The sequence below is a fragment of the Colias croceus genome, chromosome 30, assembly GCF_905220415.1.
Source record: "Colias croceus chromosome 30, ilColCroc2.1".
NCBI lineage: Eukaryota > Metazoa > Arthropoda > Insecta > Lepidoptera > Pieridae > Colias > Colias croceus.
The window spans coordinates 4,859,372-4,882,092 of NC_059566.1; the positions used below are offsets into that span (position 1 = coordinate 4,859,372).

Here is a 22,721-nt window from a genome sequence, read left to right on the forward strand (position 1 = left end):
TGTCACAAATCGTGGGGGACCTAAAATGATGTCATTTGAAAAAAATACAAGGCCTTGGAATAGCTAAGCAAAGGTAGCAATGTGACGTCATTGCATTATTTTTGTCGATTTGTCGCTTATAAACCGTCCGAATTAAAAAGTCGTGTTATATTGGAGCGTATGAAGAGACAACTGATGTGTAAATTGGTAGGGTTGTAATGTATTCCCGCGCGTGAAATCATGATTCAAAAGTATTTAGTTTATCATAGCGTTCAGTGTACTTAGTGCGAATTAGTGAGATATTGTGATATTTGAATTTATTTTTGTTATTTTATATGTGAGTATCATATGCAAATTCATCGTCGATAATTTTATCATACCTATCTACTATATTTTGTTGAAGCAAAAAGTGGCTAGGCGGTATTAAACCGCGTTATGAATTATGATAGTTTAAACTTTAAAGTTTAACCTTATGGAGGTACATAGTTCAGTTTTTACGCGAAAATGTAAATTATTGTTAGCATTAAAAGAAACCGTGACTCTGTACTGTAGGCACATAATGGTACACATAGGTACCTACGTAATTTTACATAATTTTTGAATGCGAATTATTTTCTTCTAATCTGTAGGATTATCTTGTTATCTTAAAATAGATTTTCTTCTACTTAAGTGCCATAGTCTATAATCTTTAATCTATATACAATATTGTACATACATAATTATACATATACAAGAGAGGAGTTTTCCCGCTAATTCCGGATGGCGGTAACTCACATTTTCAATACGGAAAAACACAAGTGTACGAATCATTCGCTAATATTTTCCATACATGCGTGAAAACATTCGTACAATGTACGAATGTTGTTTAACTAATTATAATGCAGGTTTGTCGAATAAAACTAAAGAACATGTGCATTGGAGCGCTAAAATTCTTTACAACAAGGATGATTTTCGCTCAAGGCCAGGAAAACCTAGTAAGTAGGTACGTAATCATATTAAGTTTGAATTCTGAAAAAAAAGTCACAAAAACGTTTACGGAATTTTTTGATGTATAAAATTATAATTAAGTAACATAGAAAAAGAATAACTCGTAGAAAAAATTATTTCAAGGATACGGATAGGAGACCTATTTAGAATTTAGACATTATGTCATTTTTCTTTTACCGCGAGTAGGATGAAAAACTAAACCATATTCATAAATCTTAGACACTATAATATTACGCAAGCGAAGGCACGCGCAGAAGCAAGTCTATATTTCTATAACAATTATTTTAATTATTAGAAAGTAAAGTTTGTTAGTTTGTTTGTAGTTTATCAGAAAGTTACATGCTTCATATGGCTACATTTTCCAACGCGAGTGGAACAGTGGCACTCAGCTAGTATATACAATACATTGTGATCTGTGATATTTAGTAATTCAAACAGAAATATTTTCAAGTGCAAATGATAAAAATACAGCCAAGGCGATTACATCATCGCAAATAAACGATCACGTTATGTTTACAAACATGCGGTGCGAAATACATAAGTACTAAAACTGTTAATGTGACTGTCTGTTACGCTGTCACGGCTAAATCGATTGCGATGAAATGGAGGGAAAGAAGTTTGATAGATTTGTATTTCCTAAAAACCTGTCTAGTGAGTCTGATGAAAAGATTTTAAAATATGTTTATAAAATCAAAGTGTAAAGATCATGAACTCATGAGTAATAGTTATTGGCAAGTATATACGCCAAAAACTATGAATCACATCTACACAATATAAAATAGTTACACCGTTCTTTACTAAATTATCTAGGAAATCTATAGGTAAAAATCTGAGTTTAAATCCGTTAAAACACACTACTATCACAGTATTTAGAAAATTGTTGTTGGACTGTGGTACAATCATGAAAACCATACGTATGTAGGTACATATCCAAAAATGATATAATTTTTGAAAGCGATGCAGTAGTTCCAGAGATTAGCGTGTTCAAACAAACAAATTCTTGAACTTTATATTGTAACTATAAATTGTGTAGATCCTATTAATACTCGCATCAAGTCATGTTTTTACGAAAAGTCCATGTCGTTTAGTGTATTTCTATTTGAAACTTCCAAATCGCGTGGTTTTAAACTGTTTAATTCACAGACAGAAATTTACTATCATTTGTAAGACGAATAGGTATTTTTTTTCATTATCAAAAAATAATTCATGGATTAGAATTATAAAACCTGGCACGCGTTCAACACTTGACCTCACAACATTGAATAGTGCGATAAAATAAAAAATTGCATACGCTATAAATATACATACCTACGTCATTTTGTACATTCTAGGTTCCCTAACATTAACCTAATCCATACTAATATTATAAACTAGCTTCCGCCCGCGACTCCGTCCGCGCGGATGTCGGTCTTCGCGTGGATGGTTTATTTCACCATTTTGAGTAACTCTGACAATGACATCTTATAAATATCTATTGGACCCAAATACGGCTAGGCCAAGGCGAGGCCTATAATAATACGCAACGTGTGTTCGCGGTTCTACAGAACAACGTCTATGGATAAAACTGAAAAATTAAGATTAATTTTTTCTCCGTATTTTTCCAGGATAAAAAGTATCCTATTTTACGCCCAGGATAATAAGGTATAATTATACCAAGTTTCATCGAAATCGAACCGTTAGTTTTCACGTGAAGCCTTCACATACAGACAGACAGACAGACAGACAAAAATTTTTTTAATCACATATTTGGGTTTGGTGTCGATCCAGTAACACCCCTGGTATTTATTTTTTCAATATTTTCAATGTACAGAATTGACCCTTCTACAGATTTATTATATGTATAGATGCGAATGTAACTCTGTCTGTCTGTTACTCAATCACGCCTTAACTACTGAACCAATTTTCATGAAATTTGGTATAGAGATATTTTGATACCCGAGAAAGGACATATATTACTACTAAGTACTTTTTACCCCGGGACATAGGATAGGTTTTATTCCGGAAATCCCACGGGAACGGGAATTATGCGGGTTTTTCTTTGACTGCGCGGGCGAAGCCGCGGTTGGAAAGCTAGTACTAATATTATAATGAAATTTGTATGTTTGCTTGCTTGAACGCGGTAATCAAAACGGCTACGGGTCTGCTTTGAAATATCTTTTAGTGTTGAGATAAACTATTTATCAAGGAAGCCTTAGACCAGAAGAGGAGCAATGCGGGTAAATCCGCGGGGCACAGCTAGTTAATGCTCACATAGCCTTGTAAGTCATGTTGCTAACCGATACGGTGACATCACGTAAATGTACATAATATAAATATTAAAAGACGCGAAATTACTTAACTGCAAGGCCACGACAATACAAACTTATCAGTAATTTGCTTAAATAAATTATAATTGTAAGTTTGTGAGTCTGTTTATAGGACACGCTCGAAAGTACTGAATTACCTTCACTATTAAGCTTATAGAATAATAATAAATAGTAACTATCGTTATTATAGAATATACCTAGATTATGCTTTAATGACATAGGGTATTCAATTTGTTAGCATAATTGCATTTACATGACTTGTTAATTTGTAAAACAATAAACTAGTAAAAAGCGGAACGATTTTCCATAATATTATTTGATTCAGGAACATTTTATTAAAACTACCGCATAAAAATCCCATCCGATGATCCGAGTAAGATCTGCATAGGAATCAGTAGGGACAGACAGACAGCGGATCTTTGTTTTGTACCATGTAGTCTCTGCTTTGTCAAATAATATTTCTTCCATTTCTACGACATTTTCCATTGATTCATAAAATTGACAAATAATCATTTTATTTTTCAGTAAAACCATGGGTAAAGATGACAAAGAAGACAGCGGCTTCGGCTTCAAAGACAAAGCCAAAGCAGAAGAGACCCTCCGTCTTCTAGAAGAACACGATGCTAACTACCGCAGATTGACGGTTAGAGGTCTATTGGGAAGGGCTAAAAGGGTACTCTCTAGTGAGTATCATACGTATACTACAAGCTTTCTTTTGAAGTAAAAATTCAAGGTCGCGTCATGGCAATACCGTCAAGTCATGGCGACGATTGGAGTATTTTTGAATCTTGCGAAAGAAGTTTCACTTCTGACACGTGTGCTCGGCACGTACATTTTTTTTGTATTGTACATCAATACAAAAAAAATGTTACTATTAATAAGAAGACTGAGTTCGTAGAAAAATATCCTGCGTTTTATAAAAAACATTCATAAAATTTACAATTTTCCGACATTTTACAATTCTGCAAGTTATTATATTTGCTGCACTATGATACCGTTTATAAACTAACTTTGTTGCTAAAAATGATAGATATCCATTTTTTTTAGAATTCAGTTCAAAATCAAATCAAATTCGTAGTTTTTTTTCTGACTATATTTTATGGCAACTCTATTGATACGTTCAGAAATATATTTTTTGTATGAAATATATTTGTTTACTAATACTTAAAACTAGACTATGTGGGATCTTCTTCCTTTGTTATTACTTTATTTTAAATATGGATTTATTTATTTCAGTGACAAAAGCGGAAGAAAAAATTAAAAATATAAAAGAAGCGATGGAAGTATTTGAGAATTGGCTCGCAGATCTCGATAAGAATAAAGAGAAGAAACCAGAGAAGAAGAAAGAGGTAGAAGAGAAGAACGGAGAGGATAAGGTAAGAAATAATTATACGCAAAATATAATAAGACAAAATAAAATCTTTCTAAAGACAATTAAAGAAGACCGTATTTACGAAATATTTTTTTAGATACAATATTATCCTCTATTTTTATGTATTTGGTTTAATTTCTAAAAATAACGCCAAATACATAAAGAATTTTTAATAAATTAAAAATCTGGTCAAAACTGTGGGTAAAAAGCAGGGCCGGATCGTGAACTTGTGGGGCCCGGGGCTGAAACTACCCAGGGGCCTTTTTTTTTGGAAATGTTCATATTTTCTTAATAAGTACCTACTTACTTTCGCAATTTTGTTATTTTAACATAATCAAATTTGATTTTAAATCGTTTCATTAGTTCAGGAGTCTATCGCGGACAAACAAAGTGACAAACAAAGTGAACTTATAATATACACGGTTGAAATGTCGATGAAGTGATGCTGTGACCGCGCGCTCTCTACCCTCTATCTCGAAAACGGTTCACCGTACCTATACAAAATTTTTTAAACAAAATTTGTGGAGAATTTTATATTCTACAATATTGATAATAAATACAAATAGCAAAAAACCCATAAGAAATGAGATATTTTTTGTGACCTTGTAGTTCCTTACACCCTACCATTTTGAGATAACTTTTAGGGTGTCAATATACAAGTATTTACAGACTTACTGCTGGGTGTCTCGAATTCCGAGATTCTTACCTAATTTAACCTTACATGACTGGGCCATAACTCTTTCGGGCTCGTACATAAGAGTTAAAACACTTCTTAATAACCGAATAACGCATTTCGTTAAAAAATCACAAATGTTTATAAGTATATAAATTTTTAATAGTACGTTGATAGTTATAATAAATCTGTATTAATAAAAAGTATTTGAATAAACGAGTACAAATAAATATTAATTTATCGAAAAAAACAAGTTTTTTCGAAACGGTTTGGTAAAAAAACATGGCTTTAAAATAAGCCTATAAATATATATTATATAGCCCTCTAAAAAGAGTAAAAAGTGCATTTTTGAAGTGAAACTTCTTTAAGCGCGTTGCCAACTGCTAAGTCGTTGGTTAAATGCTCTAAGGCTAAGTCGGATGACAATCTAGTGCTAATTTCTCCGGTACTTTTTAAGTTATATTTTTGTAATATATGAAATAAATTCATGAATATATATCTATACTAGTATCTATACTTATTACCTACTTAATATTATAAAGCTGAAGAGTTTGTATGTTTGTTTGAACGCGTTAATCTCAGGAACTACTGGTCCGATTTAAAAAATTATTTCGGTGTTAGATAGCCCATTTATAGAGGAAGGCTATTATATCATCAGGCTAAGACCAAAAAGATCTAAGCCACGTGGGTGAAATAGCGGGGCGCAGCTAGTTATTATCATGTATACCTATACATAAACTAGCTGCGCCCCGCGAAACTATTTGGTTATTTTATATAGGAAGGTACCTACAGTGGTGGTCGTATAATTAGAAACACGTAACACAATGAAGTAGTCATCAAATTCATTTGACATTAGTGTATAATAACGTATTAGAGATTAAGCATTATTTCATATTATGTAATAGAACATCCGTTTATCTAGCTTTATAAGAAATTGCTTAATTTTAATCAAACGTTAGCTTACATTAATAAAATTTAACAACTTTAAGTGTAGTCTAATTTCCGAGTATTTTCAGTCTGGACAACAAATTAGAAACAGCATGGTTTGAGTGTTCTAAAGTCAAAACCTATTAAAATGTCGTTAATATTTTTTTCTTCTACAAATATTTGCACCATTTTTTAAACATTCTATCTAAAAGTTTCTGAAAATTAATTAACTTTGCAATAAAAATGGGTAAAAGTAAGATTTGTGACCCATCAACAAGAAAAATACTCTTAAGTTTACATTTTGACAAAAGCTGGAGTTACAAGAAAATTGCAAATCATTTAGTGTTCGATAAAAAGATATTCAATGTTATAGTCTATTTCAAAAAGCATGGTACTTCTGATCAAGTGTCTAGAAAAGCTTGACCATGAAAAATCACTGCTCACGAGGATAGGCAAATGATTCTTTTGGCAAAGATGGATCCATTTAAAGGCTCAAATTCTATTATAAAATTAGGTTTTTCCGAAGATGAACCAAGCCATTGTGTCGATGAGATCGATTTGCAGGTGGTAAGTCGAGGCAAAATTGTTTGTGAAAGTGGCCAGGAAAGTACAGCTTCTTATTAGGCAGTACAGGGAATGACGATATGCATTTACTAAGAAATATTGCTTGTGGACAGTCCGCCAGTGAAAAAGTTTTATTTTGGGACGAAACAAATTAATTTAATGAATTCTGATGGCAAAGGATACGCGCGTCGTCCAGTTAACCATACCTTAGATAATAAATAAACAGTTAAGCATTGCGGAGGAAACATGTATGGGGTTGTTTTGAGATTGTTATAATCTTTATAGACAACAACGGCTTTACAACGTCGTGGCTTAGACTGAGATTGTCACACGTTTGCAAAAACATATTTCCTAATAGAATTGGAACCCTTAAATGAAGAAGAAGAATTTGCCTATCCTCGCGAGCAGTAGTTTTCATGGTCAAGCTTTTCTAGGCACTTAATCAGAAGTACCTGCATGCTCTTTGAAATAAACTATAGCATAGAATATCTTTTTATCGAACACTCTAAATGATTTGCAATTTTCGTGTAACTCCAGTTTTTGTCAAAGTGTAAACTTAAAATTATTTTTCTTGTTGATGGGTCACAAATCTTACTTTTATCCATTTTGGTGCAAAGTTAATTAATTTTCAGATAGAATTAAACTTTTAGATAGAATGTTTAAAAAATGGTGCAAATATTTGTAGAAGAAAAAAATATTAACGACTTTTTAATAGGTTTTGACTTTAGAACACTCGAACCATGCTGTTTCTAATTTGTTGTCCCGACTGAAAATACTCGGAAATCAGACTGCACTTAATGTTATTTAATTTTATTAATTTAAGCTAATGTTTGATTAAAATTAAGCAATTTCTTATAAAACTACATAAACGGGTGTTCTATTGCATATGAAATAGTGCTTTATCTCTAAAACGTTAATACACAAATGTTAAATAAACTTGATGACTACTTCATTGTGTTACTGTTTCTAATTAAACGTCCACCATATAAAATAACCAAATAGTTTCAATAAATGAGATTTATTTTCTAAAAGTTGAAAATCAACATGCAAACATCCTTTTACATGTTAGCAAAAGTTATTGAAGTAGGTATGCGATTTTCATCATTTTTTTTTTCGAAAACCGACTACAGATTTTTTTTTAAATATCGCCCATTGGTTTTATCGGAGTAAGGGGGCCCTTTTAACCTCGGGGCCCTGGGCTGCAGCCCATAAAGCCCATGGGTGGATCCGGCCCTGGTAAAAAGTATTTAAAATGTTATTGCCCATTAATGCCGTATCTACGTTTTTTTTGCAAGTCTTGTATAAGTGTTGCCATTTTACCAAAATATTATTTTCCCAATTTTCAGGAAGAAGACTCAGATGTAGAAATGGAAGAGAAGAAACCGGAAAAGAAAGAATTACCGGCTGATACCGTGCCGGGGTTAGGTTTTAAAGATAAGGTAATATTTTAATTAATACACTTTTTAATAAACTCTCATTAAATGTTTTATAATTATACGTATTTTTTGCCTTATTTTATATGGTTTTTCGTCAAGGCTTTGACGCAGCGTTCAAATATCATGAAGAGCTCGTGTAGATTCTTTATATTGTTGGAAATGTTATTTATATAAAGCATTTTATTCGTTTTAGATAATAATTTATTTCATTTAATTTTAAAATTCGTATAAACTGTCTATACTGTCTAATTTTAGCTTAAAAGTTATAACACAAACACAGAATAGTAAATAATAAACATATAATTAAATTATACAATCTTTATTCCACAGGAAGCGGCTGAAAATACCCTCAAAGAGTTGGAAGGTCGAGATCCCGATTATCAGAAACTTGCTGTAAAGGGCCTTATTGGAAGGGCTAAGCGTGTGTTGACATGTAGGTGTTATTTCTTTTTTTTTTAAAGAAAGTATTTGAAAAAAAAAAAAATAATTTCCATTTTTTATAATTATTTCCAGGCACCCGAGACGAAACAAAACTCTCAAACATAAAGGAATCCATCACGATCTTCGAGAAGTTTCTCGACGATTTCGACACAATGCACTTGAGTAAACAGAACAATCCGTATGTCAGTTTGAGTGTTGTGAGGACTTGTGTGGAAATGGCTGGGGATAGTGTTAGTGAACAACAGGTATTTATTACTTATTTATTTATTTGTAGTATTAAAAATATAGGTTTATTAAGTAGGGACCAGATGAAAAACTTAAGCTTATCAGTGATTTCTTCCACGCTAGCTGAAGTATTTTTATAGCAATTTTTGTGTAAGTGAAACTTCTTTAGGCGCGTTGAGAGTAAAATTTCGAGGTCGCGTCATGGCAATAGCGTCACGTCATGGAGTAAGGCGACGATTTTGACGCGTGTGCTCGGCACATACGCTCTTTTTTTAATTTATTCAACAGATTTATTGACATACATGTTTTTTTCTTCTTTTTAACAAATAAAACATTTCAGAAAGCGTTCATAGCAGCATACACATCTGTGAATGGCGAATACAAGAGATTGAGAACTGTTCTAGAGAAGGAAGATGGGAAATCGTGGGATATTGTGAGGAATTCCAACTTAAAGGAGCTGAAGGAAAAGGTTATATTTATAGTTATAGTGATATTAATTATTCCTATTATAAACGAGAAAGTATGTAAGAATGTATGTATGTTTATTACTCTTTCACGCAAAAACCACTGAACGGATTTTGATGATACTGGGCAGTAGCGTATGTAATACAATAATACGTAAGCTGTAGAAATGCTTATTGAAAATGTATAATTATTAATTTGTGTGTTTTAGATGAATGTGATATCTAATTAACCCATTTTAAAAATGTTTTCTAGTATTGAAATGCTTGCTCAGTCACTGTCTACAACCAAACTCCTACGAAACGGCTAAACCGATTTTTGTGTATTTTTGTGTCATACGAGTACTTAGATAGATCTAAGAATAGGTCATCAAAAATGACATTTTATTGCAGCACGCTGAAGCAAAGCTCTTCAACGAAAAAGACGAACCAACACCCGAACATCTAGAAATGTTACTCTGGGCATATTCACCGGAACTTGCCAGAGTTAAAAAACTTATACCAGAGACTAAAGAGTCCAAAGATGACACACAAACTGACAGGAAGAGACGTCACAGTGACAGGGAGGAATCTCCGAGCAAGAAGAAAAAGGAATAATGTGATTTATGGCATTTATTAATAAATATTTGTTTTTTTTTTTGTTGTTTGATTTCCTTCTTTCGTTGTAACTCTTTTTGCAAAAGCAGTTGGGGCCGTATTATGACCTCTTATTTCCAGACACTTTACGCCATGAATTGAACTGACTTGCAAATTCATATTGTGATTTCAATATCTGTGGCATCATATTGCTATCATAATATGAATTGCCAGTCAGTTCAATTCACAGCGTAATCTGTCTGGAAATACGTCATAATACGGCCTCAGGATCTGCTTAAGATAGATTATAGTCAGAAATACATGATATTATACAAAGGCAAATAGTTTAAAAGCAGTACCTATCAACAAAAGCCGCGGGCTAGCCATATAGCTTGTAGTTTTAAATACCTATGTTTTGGACGTAAATCAGATAATAAGTAGAAGATACATAACATTCCTAATATGTACTTTTCTAATAGAGCATTGGGCTGAGATACCATTGGACATGTGATTAATAAAATAAGCTTAGTTACATAATTACATTTCGAAACACAATAAAAGATTACAATATCAAGGTATAATTTATGTGGAAGTAAAATCTTAGTCAAATGGACAGAATATTTATTTACGTTTAGAAGCAAAAAAAAAATACATATTATAAGAATACGCAAGTGTACGCGAGGCCATTTTACTTACGTTTTATACAAATCAATAATGTAATTCAAACAATTTGTCGCAATTTATTTAAATTTAAAGAAAATGCAACAATGCTATGCTGTGTTGTAAAACATTTAACCTCCTGGGGCCTGCGGTCATATATATATTACATAGACAATAAAAAAATATTTCAACGCCATCTTTTGCGTATATGCGGGAATAATACCTCTAATCGATGTAGTGGTATGTCATCCGCTATACTAAACGGTTTTTGGTTATATAAGTGACAGTGATTTGAAGTATTCTCATTTCGAAGTTGACGGTGGCTGTGCGACGGCAAACACGTGGTCAGTAATCTTACATTTCTAGTGGTACCATTCGTATATTGCAGTATATCTTTGTATATCTAATTATAAAAGATATTATTTCTGCAACCGCAATAGTTATTTTGAAAGATAAATCTAAAACTTGTGAAAAATATGAATGTTTTCTTTTATGTCATACTGGTAAGACATTTGGTCTCAATTCTTGCCGATTTGGTATTGGTTACAAGGGTCCCATGTATTACCTATATGACATTCTTTAGTTTATGTTACAGATTTCATTATAATTTTCAAGGATTATAAGATACTGAGATCTACCAACACCTGGATGAGTCAAATATTGACCTATATGATGGACCTATGGTGTTTCTTGCCGGTTCTTCTCCATAGATACTGCTTTCCGAATCGGTGGTAAATGTTAATACTGTTATGACGATTCAAAAGTGCTTTTAGAAGAAGTCTAATTGAATAAATAAATGTTTGAGATGAAGATAATCCCCCAAATGATACCGATGAAGCCGCCCAAACACCAGAAAATGAGTCTTCTTCCATTCGTCCAATGAGTATGAGTCACGTCAGTACAGAATCGTCACTATGTATGTCATCTTCAGTTGTTGGCAGACCATTTCGGGGACGCACATGACGTGGACCAATCATTAGAGGAGGCTGAACAAGAGGATGGATTAGAAATAAGACCTAGGGGTGGACGTGACAATATAAATACACCGCCGCGCCGGTGCAAAATACTTGAACTGGTTATTTCTCACCCTTAAAAATACCTATCTTTGAACCAAGTTACAAAAAATAGATACAGAACAATAGATAGAATAATAAATATTAGGTTTCAAGTTTAAAAATATATAATAACTAAAAAAACATGTAGTTTTTCTTCATTTTCATAAACTTATTACACTTGGAACTGGGACCCCCTGTAATATATAAATGACATAAAGAAAATCCAAGTTTTCCACAAAAGATTTTTTTTTCCATTTTTTTTAATATCTATAATTGCATTAGAACAGATACAGCTACTTTTTATTAAAAAAGAAAGAAAAAAAAATCCTGGGTCTCAGGAGGTTAACAAGTAGGTAAAAAAAAAAATAACTAGTGCAAGAAATGGGAAACATTTTGTTGAAAATTTGGCAAATTTAACTTCAACACATGGCAACATAATATCGATCGCAGTTTTGAATTTGACATATACTTGTAAACATCGAGTACAATGAACCTTTTTATTTTATTCCTTTTACGGGCAAATACTGACTTAAATAGAATAATCTATAAATGAAATGCGTATTCAAATGATATTTTGTGGCCGTACTTGCATATATTTGTGCAACTTAATATATAATATGTGCGTATGTGATATATTTTGAACAGGGCGTGTTTGCTTGAAAAAGTGCATTTGATTTTGTGATTATTAATGTTCAGTGACTAAAATTATGTATTAAATTACTTAATTAGACACTGTTAGTGCACGGAGATGCTGTTTCAACTGCGACAATAAGTGTGGTATGTATCACAGAGCAAGTAATATGTATGTATTAAAACACGACAAAAATATGTCTTATTTAGTTCGTATTGGAATAAAACGGTGCCGGTTTTCAAAGTTATAAATCACAATATGATGTTATTCTTCATGTAAAAGTTTATAACAAGTATAAAATAGGCATTTTACACAAAACTGAAGCTAAAGATTATGCTTACCTTAATGTTACGAAACTTTTCTTTTTGAAAAAATGTTGTGTGGTTTTATGAAACCACGGTAAAAGTGAAACTTAGGCACAAAATAATCGTATTTGTACGATAATTATCGTACGTTTCGACCATCACGCGACATGCGCTACACAGCAAAAAGTTTGAGACGATGTAATAAAAGTTTCACTTTAATAAAATTTTTAATGATGCCTGTTTGTTTGTCTATTAAAAGTTTTCGGTTAATATAGCAGAAATAATTGCTTTTTGCATCATAGTGAATTTATTTAATGAAATAAGTTGGACCCACGTTTGTATCAAATTATCTTTCATTCAATCACTTAACAGTTATCATTAACACTTTCGGCTGTAACAAAATTGATTGTTTTTTTATTTAGCTATAGAATATTTTTTTAACCGACTTCAAAAAAGGAGGAGGTTATCAATTCGGCTGGTATGTATTTTTTTTTATGTATGTACACCGATTACTCCAAGGTTTCTGAACCGATTTACGTGACTCTTTTTTTGTTCGATGCGGGATGGTGTCGAATTGGTCCCATAAGAATTTTATTCGGATAGGCCCAGTAGTTTTTATTTTATGAGCATTTTTGTCTGTGTTTGTAAATGTTGCAAGTGCAAGTTCGAAGACGGTTGTTTTTAACGCAGTTATCACTTGTTTATAGATAATGCTGTGATAATGGAAGCTGGGAGTGAAGCAAGTTATTGTAAGTATAATTCATGGCTTTTTAGTTTTATTCAAATCATAAAATCTGTAGAAATTAATTGATAAGTTATGCTTATTATAAACTAGATGTTTGTTAGTTTCACCTGTGGACGCTGTGAGCAAAAACATGTTTATATTTTCTATATAATATGTATTATTCAAATACATTAAAACTAAGTATATTATTGGCAAAGAACAAGATGCAAAGAAGTTTCACTTCTGACACTTATTTCTATTTAAAATTTCTCATTTATTTAATCTATAAAACTAAATATTATTATTCTTCAACAGGTGAACGAGAACTCTATGATGAGTGGGGAAGCCGTTCTTCTCTCAGTCAACAAGAAGATGTAAGTTATTACTAGTTGAATCATGCGGCTCTGTCTGCTTTAAAAAAAATTGTAAATTTTTTTTCGTGTTAAAAAATTATTTAATATTTTATACAAATGATTACGGATATAGAATAAATACTTATTTTCAAAATATGTTATCAATAATAATTGAATAATAATTGAATGCTTAGAAAACCATTATCTATACTTAGAAAATATTAATATTTCTGATAAAGAGAAACAAAAAAGGTTTGTATAAACGCATTGCAGAAACTGTAAGTTCGTTTTCGATAGGACTTAGGACATCGTTATTAACATTTTTTTTTATATTATTTATCAGAAAATGCACATTGATTTTGGAAAAATGAAATCAATCATCTGTATGAAAATTTTAAAAGTATTTGCCATAAATAAAAAGGTACTCTCTAATAAATATCAAAGCAAATCGAACCATTTCATTATTTATCATAAACGTTATGTGGCTAGGAATAACAAAAAATAATAACAAAACTAATAAATAATCGACTAACGCGATGCCCCAATTTCAACTCAAAACAGTTTGTCCATTTCCCGCCAAAATGCCAAAGACATGACATTACGTAATTCTATACTCTATGAAGTTTATATATCATGGTGCATTTACACATTTGAAAAAAAAACCACGGAGCATTTGCTATGCGAATGTCGCAAGAACCTACGTTCATCTTCCTTTTGATTACGAAAGCCGCTTATAACCACAGAAAAAGCCTTTGACGTGAATATGCGAATCTTTAGCAAATAGCGAGTGCACTATTTACACATAGGTGCAATTATATTATGTAAAAAGGTGAAGATAGGTTATTAGCGTTTGAAATATGCCTTAATAGCAGCAATTATTGATTTTGGTTGTCTTTTTTTCTGTCACGGTATTTTAAACCATGTTATTTTTTATGTCTAATTATTGTGTGTGTGCCTATTTGAAGATTAATTAATGTGTTGGTAACCTTTCTACACTTTGCGTCATTCGGCTCGCTATTCGCACGAAAGTGTAAATCCACCATTAGACATTACGTAACTCTATCCTCTATGAAGTTTATATTTCATAAATTCGAAAAATTGGAACGCGTTCGAAATCCAACCGTATGCAGTGGGTTTACGCGTGTCGAAATTTATTAGACCAAACGGTTTTCGACCATAACGTAATGAAATTAGGGTGATATTTGTATGTAACGTGCTTTGGCCTATTTTTTTAATTAGATTGGAGATGGCTTTATCCGCGTTCGGATTGCGGTCTTAATAAACGTATTGTTTTACAAGATGGCGCTTATGTTGTGTAGTGCTTTTTTAATTGCATTTATGCGGGTTTTTTGCGAAAAATTGTTGATTTGATAGCATCATAGTAAAATTTCTTTTTTGTTTTAATGTTATGAAAGAAAGGACTTTTGAATTACTTTTATTTTATACATAGTACGGTCTTAGCGTGGCTACCTAATACCAACTAATACCGAAAGAATTTTTTAAATCGGACCAGTAGTTCCTGAGATGAGCGCGTTCAAACAAACAAACAAACAAACTCTTCAACTTTATAATATTATGTATAAGTATAGATATATACTATATAGTATAGATTTTATTTAAAATTATTTATTTGGACGATCTAAAAGTGCACCTGAAGCAAGTCTAGATATAATTATGAATTATTATTGTTCGAGTTTAGGTTTGCACATAAAATTACGGGCATATTTTATGCGGGTAATTTAAGAAAAATATGCAGTAACATAAATCAAAATATATCGTTCGCTAAAATACAGTTCAATCGTTTTAAACATCATTCGCAAATACTTTAAAAATCAGTATAACAAACTTCCTTAACTACTTTTCTCTGTAGTGTACGTTAAGTGTTAAGTAACACATAACTCTGTCTCTGATAAATATTGAAATCACTTGCAAAAGCTTTTTCATGCATTAAATAAAACACACAGTAAGTGGCAACATATTTAAAAATTAACCAAAGAGACACGAGAACCAATATGGCGGACGTGTGCATAGATAATGTTAGTGTGCTGCCAGAATTTACTTAAAACTAGCTTTGCATCCGGTTTTGTTTACGTGGATCTTCATGGAATATGCACTTGATATTTCTATACAATTTTTAGGGTATCGAACCAGAAAAGGATATAATAAAACAGGTTTAAAATGTGGAATCGATTCGCACTTGGCTGGTTTTATTTTTGTGCTCGTAAATATTTTGCGAGACAGAAAATAAAACTTCTGTAACTAATATTTATCTATTCATATGCTATGAAAATTCATCAAAATAGGTTTAGCCGTTTTCGTGTGTTCATAAACTGAATATAAATACTTACTTTAGAATAGTTATAGTAATGAAACGTCGCAAAAGAAGACGCGATATATAAGTAATAATTAGTTGGCTATTGCTTATTATAGCACGATAATATTCTAATCAAATCAATATTTTTTTGAGAGAAAATCTATTAGTTATATTTTTTGTTATCTTACCGAGATACCGGCATATTATAGAAACAGTTTGACCGATTTTAAAGACTTCCGTATAGATACAAGGGCCGTATTTATGACCTCGTATTCCCAGAACAATATTACTTGCTCTGTGTTCCAGACTGGCAAATTCATATAATACCAATACCATAATAATTAACCATGGCTGGTTATTGCGATCGTAATATGAATTTGCCAGTCAGTTCAATTCACGGCGTAATCTGTCTGGAAATAAGAGGTACATAATACGGCCCCAGATCTATACTTCTATACTAATATTAGCGTTTAGCTACTATTATGTATTCTGTGCTAATATTATAAAGAGGAAAGGTTTATAATTTTGTATGTATGTATGTATGGTTTTCACGCATAAACTACTGGACCGATTTTGATGAAATTTGGCACAGACAATCTTTAGACCCTGAGAAAGAACATAGGCAACCTTTTATTGCGAAATATGTACCACGGGCGAAGCCGGGACGGACCGCTAGTCGTTTATAATTTTGTACATCAAGCAATTTAGACGGGTTTACTGTTTAGGATAATTTTTTTGCGTGATTATCAGTAACAAATTCAAAATTGATACCTGTAGCTATGTGAGATGTACTTTTGCACAAACTTTACTGATAAATAAATACACAACTCATTTTCTAGGTACGTGTGACGCAACGCCAAAAGTGCTGAAACGATTTTGATAATTTCTATATAAATACCACATCAATCCTTTCCGCTGCAGCGGGACTTATTTACCACTCTACAATACCAATACGGAAACCATGATATTTTTTAGGTAGATTTTTTTTATTCAACGCGAAGTATACTGCACGGCGTCGAATTAAGGGTGTACTTTTTAAGAAAGTGATCAACAGGGTGTCTACGATAAATAATAAAAGTATATAACTTAATAACTACATTATAATTATTGTTCAACCGGATTTTATAGTGCGGATTAGCATGAAAATCTTATCTCGTATATTTTATTACCCGTTTGTTCAATTTCATTAAATTTGGTATATATGTATAGATGCGCATCGAAAAGAACTTTTATTTGAAACTAATTTTGTGAAAATTTATCCATCCGCTGAGGGGTTGTAGCGGAAAATCACATCCAAATGCGCTAAATCTCTCCCTCTAATAATTAATCAACCAGTCCATAAATATTATTGATTTTTAACCGACTTCAAAAAAGGAGGAGGTTATCAATTCGGCCGGTATGTTTTTTTTATGTATGTACACTACACCGATTACTCCGAGGTTTCTGAATTTACGTGATTCTTTATTTGTTCTTGCGGGATGGTGTCGAATTGATCCCATAAAAATTTTATTCGGATAGGTACAGTCGTTTTTATTTTATGAGCATTTTTGTCTCAGGTATTTATAAATGTTGCAAGTGCAAGTTTAAAGTCGGTTGTTTTTAACGCAGTTATCACTTGTGGTGTCTATGGATGCGTAATAACGAGATCTATCGTTTGATAATAATTGCATGAAGATTTGCTTACTTGTACATATAGGTAGTTAGGAGAGTGGAATGGAGACACTCATAAAAACGTACGAGAAGACATACCTAAGTATTTATATTTTGCTATAATATGTACTTCTATCATTAAAAGATTTAATTGATTTAACTCAAAAACTAGAATAAACTACCTATTGCTATTGGGCCGATTTTAAACACTTTATATCAATACGAATTTAATTCATTCATTTTTGGTCAACTCTGGAAGCGGCTAGCAAATAAAAATATATTCAACCGAGACTAAACAGTTTACCGACTTCATTAAAAACCCTGCAAATTAACATAAAAATAAAGGTATGAAATTCCCTTTGATTGCGTCATGGCGGACCAAGTGCATACATATTCGAGTAGGACCATTTAGACGACCGCAATTAGCGCTGATTGGACGAAAATGAGGTAAAAAATGACATTCCGATAATGTTGCCAGTGTCGGGAAATTACCCTGGTATTTGGGTGTTTTTACTAAACAATACACTGTACAAGTAATTTTGTAAATATTATTAGGATTTGAAATGAGATTCTTTCATTGTCTATATCGAGATTAATGTGCCCTATTAACACAATGTCGGAAAACTTTTCGAACTTGATGATTTAGGTAACACAGGCGCGTTGTGATAACGATGATGTGAATCATTAATTTTTCAACTAAACTTAACTGTTTTGCGTTTTGTGCAAATATATAACCTCGCATAGACGTTGATAGTCCTCGAATGTCATTTGAAAATAACGATAGACCTCGCATAGACCTTGACCTTGTCCAGTAATAGAGAATAATTTATTTTCTAATATCGGCCTTGTGGTGAAAATTTATATAAGTGCATAATTCAATCGATACAACATGCATTTATGTTTACTTGTTCATAATTATAATGAATAAAGGTAAATGATTTGTATTTTATTTATATCCTTATGTTGAAACTTCTATAAATATTGCGTAATATGTTATTCAGACAATGCAACAAAAGAGATCAATAAAAACATATTACCCTTCTTGAATCTTGGCTTACTGCATTTAGGTTAACGTAATTGGGGTAATTTATGTAACAAACGTGGCAACACTGCCAAAATGCGCCATTCCGCGATCCGCTACGTCAAGCGCAGACGTAGGTACTTGTGCTACTTGTGCAACTGGTAACTCGCTCATTGCGTCAAATGTCATTTGAAAATAAATAAACGCGTCGGAATCCGTCCGGGAAGCAATCGGAACGAAATTAAAAAAAAAAGTGCAATAAATACCTACTTCTTTGTCAAACTCGCGGCTGTTTCGTGTAATCTTTCGAGTGAGAGTGTAAAAAAAATAAAGTTCTATAAATGTGGAGTGCAACGGTATTTGTGACCTACTTGAGTTTGTGACGTCATGGTGTTTTTATTGTCGAAAAAGGAATTCGTATATTATTTTCGTCGATAGCGGAAGTATCTACGATTGATTAAAATTGTAATTTGGTTTGGATTTAGATTGAAATGTAGACCAGGAAAAGGAACTGGTTTTGCTCGTTTTTTAATGACAATTAAAAATAACATGTGCTAAGTGCAGTCGTATTTCTTTTTCGTTTTACTTAATTAAATTTCAAGGATCTTATAAAGTATAAAGTTTATTCTATACTATGGTGACATATATGGAATCACCTTATTTTCAAAGTGAAAGTTTATAGGTGACTTTGAAAGAAAGCTACTAGAAGTCAAAACAAAAGATACATTCGCAACTTTACTGTTTAATTTTTATCTATACATGTTTAACTTTAGTTCAGTGTTTAGTGTGATTTTATAAGTCTTTATAATCACATGCAGAATATAGTAAAATTATATTTTTGTTTTTGAAGAAATTTCATTTATTAAATTGCGTTGTATGAATTTATAACTATTGCATTTATTAATGTAGAAAATCATTGTTTTTTTTTATTTTTTTACAACAGTTGGTACCTATCTTTATCAAACATATGAATCTCTGTTCAGATGTTCATGAGTTATAAGTTACTAGCTTACCGCCTGCGGCTTTGCCCGTTTTGTCTAAAACCTAATAAATTACATACTAAACCTATGATTTTGTTGACCAAAACCTTCCCATTGAATCACTCTATCTATTAAAAAAAAACTGCATGAAAATCCGTGGCGTAGTTTTAAAGATTTAAGCATACAAAGGGACATAGGGACAGAGAAAGCGACTTTGTTTTATGTAGTGATAACATAATTTATAAAGTTATAATGTAACTGTAACTAACGCAACTTTATATTTTTATTTTTTCGTGATAAATAAATAAAAATTATATAATTAATAAGGCAAATTATTTAAAAGGGTAGGACTAGGAAGATGTTTTTAAAGAGCTTCTAAACAAAGTCTGGTTGAATAACATACAGTCAATTTACACTAAATATGTCTTACTTACCTTATAAATAAATAAATGTGTAAATTGACACAACAACATGTCACAATGTTAGTTACAATACTATTTTGAAACGGCTGCACAAATTCTCATTAAATTTTGTGTGCCTAACTATTGAGTAGGTCTGAGAATCGATCAACATCTTTTTTTCATACCCTTATGTGATAAATGCCTCCTTGGTACAGTGGTTGATGGGTGTATATAGAACCGAGGGGTCCTGGGTTCGATTCCCGGTGGAGACGAAGAAAACAATGTCTCGGTCTGGTAGGTTACAGAAGGCTGATCACTTGTCCCTAAAGAAAATCAATCAGTGAAACAGATGTATAATGCATCTGCCCCTTACCCCACTACAGGGACACGGTACTTCACTTTAAGTGATAAATGTATGGCAGAACAATGTTTGCCAGGAAAGCTAGTACTGTTATAAGCTTGTATGTGGTGATTCACCAAGCAATTATTTAATTGTAAGGTCTGCGAGATCAATTGAATTGGTTGAAGTGATAAATGGCAGATCCATGAAGTAATTTGTTTAAACACTTTATTGATTGACGTTTTATCAAATACCTATTTTAAATTATAATTGAAGTAAAATTAAAAATTACTTCAAGATTGTATGTAACTTTATCCTAGGAATTAAACTAAACTGAATACTAACTTCACAATCCAGTAGTTTCTGAGATGCACGCAAACAAACTTTTCAGCTTAACATTATAAATATGCTGTGCTCACGGTTTTACCGGCTTTTCTCCGCTCCTATTGGTCTTAGCATGATGATATATAGCCTAAAACCTTCCTCGATAAATGGGCTATCTAACACCAAAAAATGTTTCAAATCGGACTAGTAGTTCCTGAGATTAGCGCGTTCAAACAAACAAACTCTTCAGCTTATTATTTGTATAGAATATAGGTTCAAACTTGTTTAAATATTTACACATGACAAGACTGAATGTAGAGTCTATACTTAGGTATAACTCTTGGTATAACTTAATGATATTGAATTTCATGAGGTTGTCTGTGGTTTGTACACTAGTTTTAGCATTTGGAGTTACTTATTTTATAATGTTTATTCTATTTGTGTGTTTTTTATAGAATAAAAATTCACATGTGTTTTGAAAATATCAGAGGTTATTAATACTTAATACTAGTGTCGGGACACATTATATATCATCACGCTAAGACCAACAGAAGCGGAGCACTGCGGGTGAAACCGCTGAGCGCAGCTAGTTAAAATATAAAGTGAGAATATCATTAGATTGTATTTATAATATTATATTGATTTATAGGTAACATTCCTATCGGAAAAGCTAAATCTAATTTTTTTTAATCCTTTCTAAGTAGGTAAGTACTTACATTCACTATAAAAATTAATATTGGTGCATACTATCAAGTTTTTCATTGAAGTTTAATCCATAAACTGTGCGTAGATAATATGTCATCAGTTATTAAACATTCCTTTCTATATTTTTAGATACATAAGAACACTAGCTTAACGCCAGCGGCTTCGCCCGCTTTCTCTAAAACGATTTGAGATTTAAACTATCCTATCTCTCAAGTTGGATCGAACTGCACATGGTGTGCGAATTTTATTAAAATCGGTTAAGTGGTTTAGGAGTCCATTGAGGACAAACATTGTGACACGAGATTTATATATATTAAGATTATAAGAGCACTATAAATAACTATATATATTAGTGCTAAAAGGCCCTTTAAAATCCAACGATTTATACCCATTCATAGTACTATCCATGACATAGAAGTTAGGTAACATCTCAAATACCTAAGTCTATCTGGTCGATAGGTCAAGGACACGAACGTGACATCATAGCTCGGGAATTAGGTCCTGCCCGTACTATGATTTAAAGAGGAAGATATTAAAAGTTAAATAGTGTACTAACACATTCTATCTTCGAAAACGGCACACACGATTTGATAAATATTAAATAAATAAATATTTCAGGACAATTTTCACACACGGCACGTTCTGAATTCTGATCTCATACTAAGTTTTCGCTTGTGCTATGGAAATCAGATGGCTGATAAACATACATATATAATTTTAAATAAATACTTACATAGATAATTAATATCTACCTAGTCACAGAACAATCATCTACGTTCATCACACAAATATTCGCTCTGGGCGGGAATCGAACAATAACATGATAACACGTGATGTATAATAGACTAGCTGCTCCGCGCGGTTTCACTCCCGTGGCTCCACTCCTGTTGGTCGTAGCGTGATGATATATACCCTATAGCCTTCCTCGATAAATGAGCTATCTAACACCGAAAGAATTTTTCAAATCGGACCAGTAGTTCCCGAGATTAGCGGGTTCAAACAAACAAACAAAGTCTTCAGCTTTATAATATTAGTATAGATTTACCGATAGAGAAAAATGAGACAACAGCGATAAAATGTCGCTAATTAGCCACATTTGTGCTGCTCCTGGCTAATAACATATCTTCAATTTTGAATGATAATTTTACTGCTCAAAGTAGGTAACTACATAGTATGTTTCCTATGTGAAAAAATTTCAGCATATCAATTTTCGTCTAGCGCCATCACTTTCCCACTCTTAATATAAAACTGCTATAAGACCACCTGAATGTAATTTAGACATCTAGAATCTAGATAGTTATAAATTCGCAA

At 32.2% G+C, this 22,721-nt stretch overlaps 1 protein-coding gene and 1 long non-coding RNA gene across 3 annotated transcripts; both read left to right on the forward strand.

Moving 5' to 3' along the window:
* Positions 1–218: 218 nt before the first annotated feature.
* LOC123704710 lies at positions 219–10,006 on the forward strand. Of its 2 annotated transcripts, none has more exons than XM_045653148.1 (8): positions 219–316; positions 3,798–3,955; positions 4,509–4,648; positions 8,155–8,247; positions 8,575–8,677; positions 8,758–8,930; positions 9,251–9,379; positions 9,765–10,006. In XM_045653148.1, exons 2-8 carry the CDS (start codon positions 3,805–3,807, stop codon positions 9,966–9,968), a joined length of 993 nt encoding a protein of 330 aa, XP_045509104.1. In that variant the 5' UTR covers positions 219–316; positions 3,798–3,804; the 3' UTR covers positions 9,969–10,006. The 2 variants fall into 2 exon arrangements, with proteins under 2 accessions (XP_045509104.1, XP_045509103.1); XM_045653147.1 differs by lacking the exon at positions 219–316 and adding an exon at positions 909–961.
* A 2,226-nt stretch (positions 10,007–12,232) lies between these two features.
* On the forward strand, positions 12,233–13,727 carry LOC123704746. Its single transcript, XR_006753169.1, has 3 exons — positions 12,233–12,439; positions 13,306–13,347; positions 13,638–13,727. It is a non-coding gene; the product is annotated as an uncharacterized LOC123704746 (long non-coding RNA).
* Positions 13,728–22,721: the final 8,994 nt, after the last annotated feature.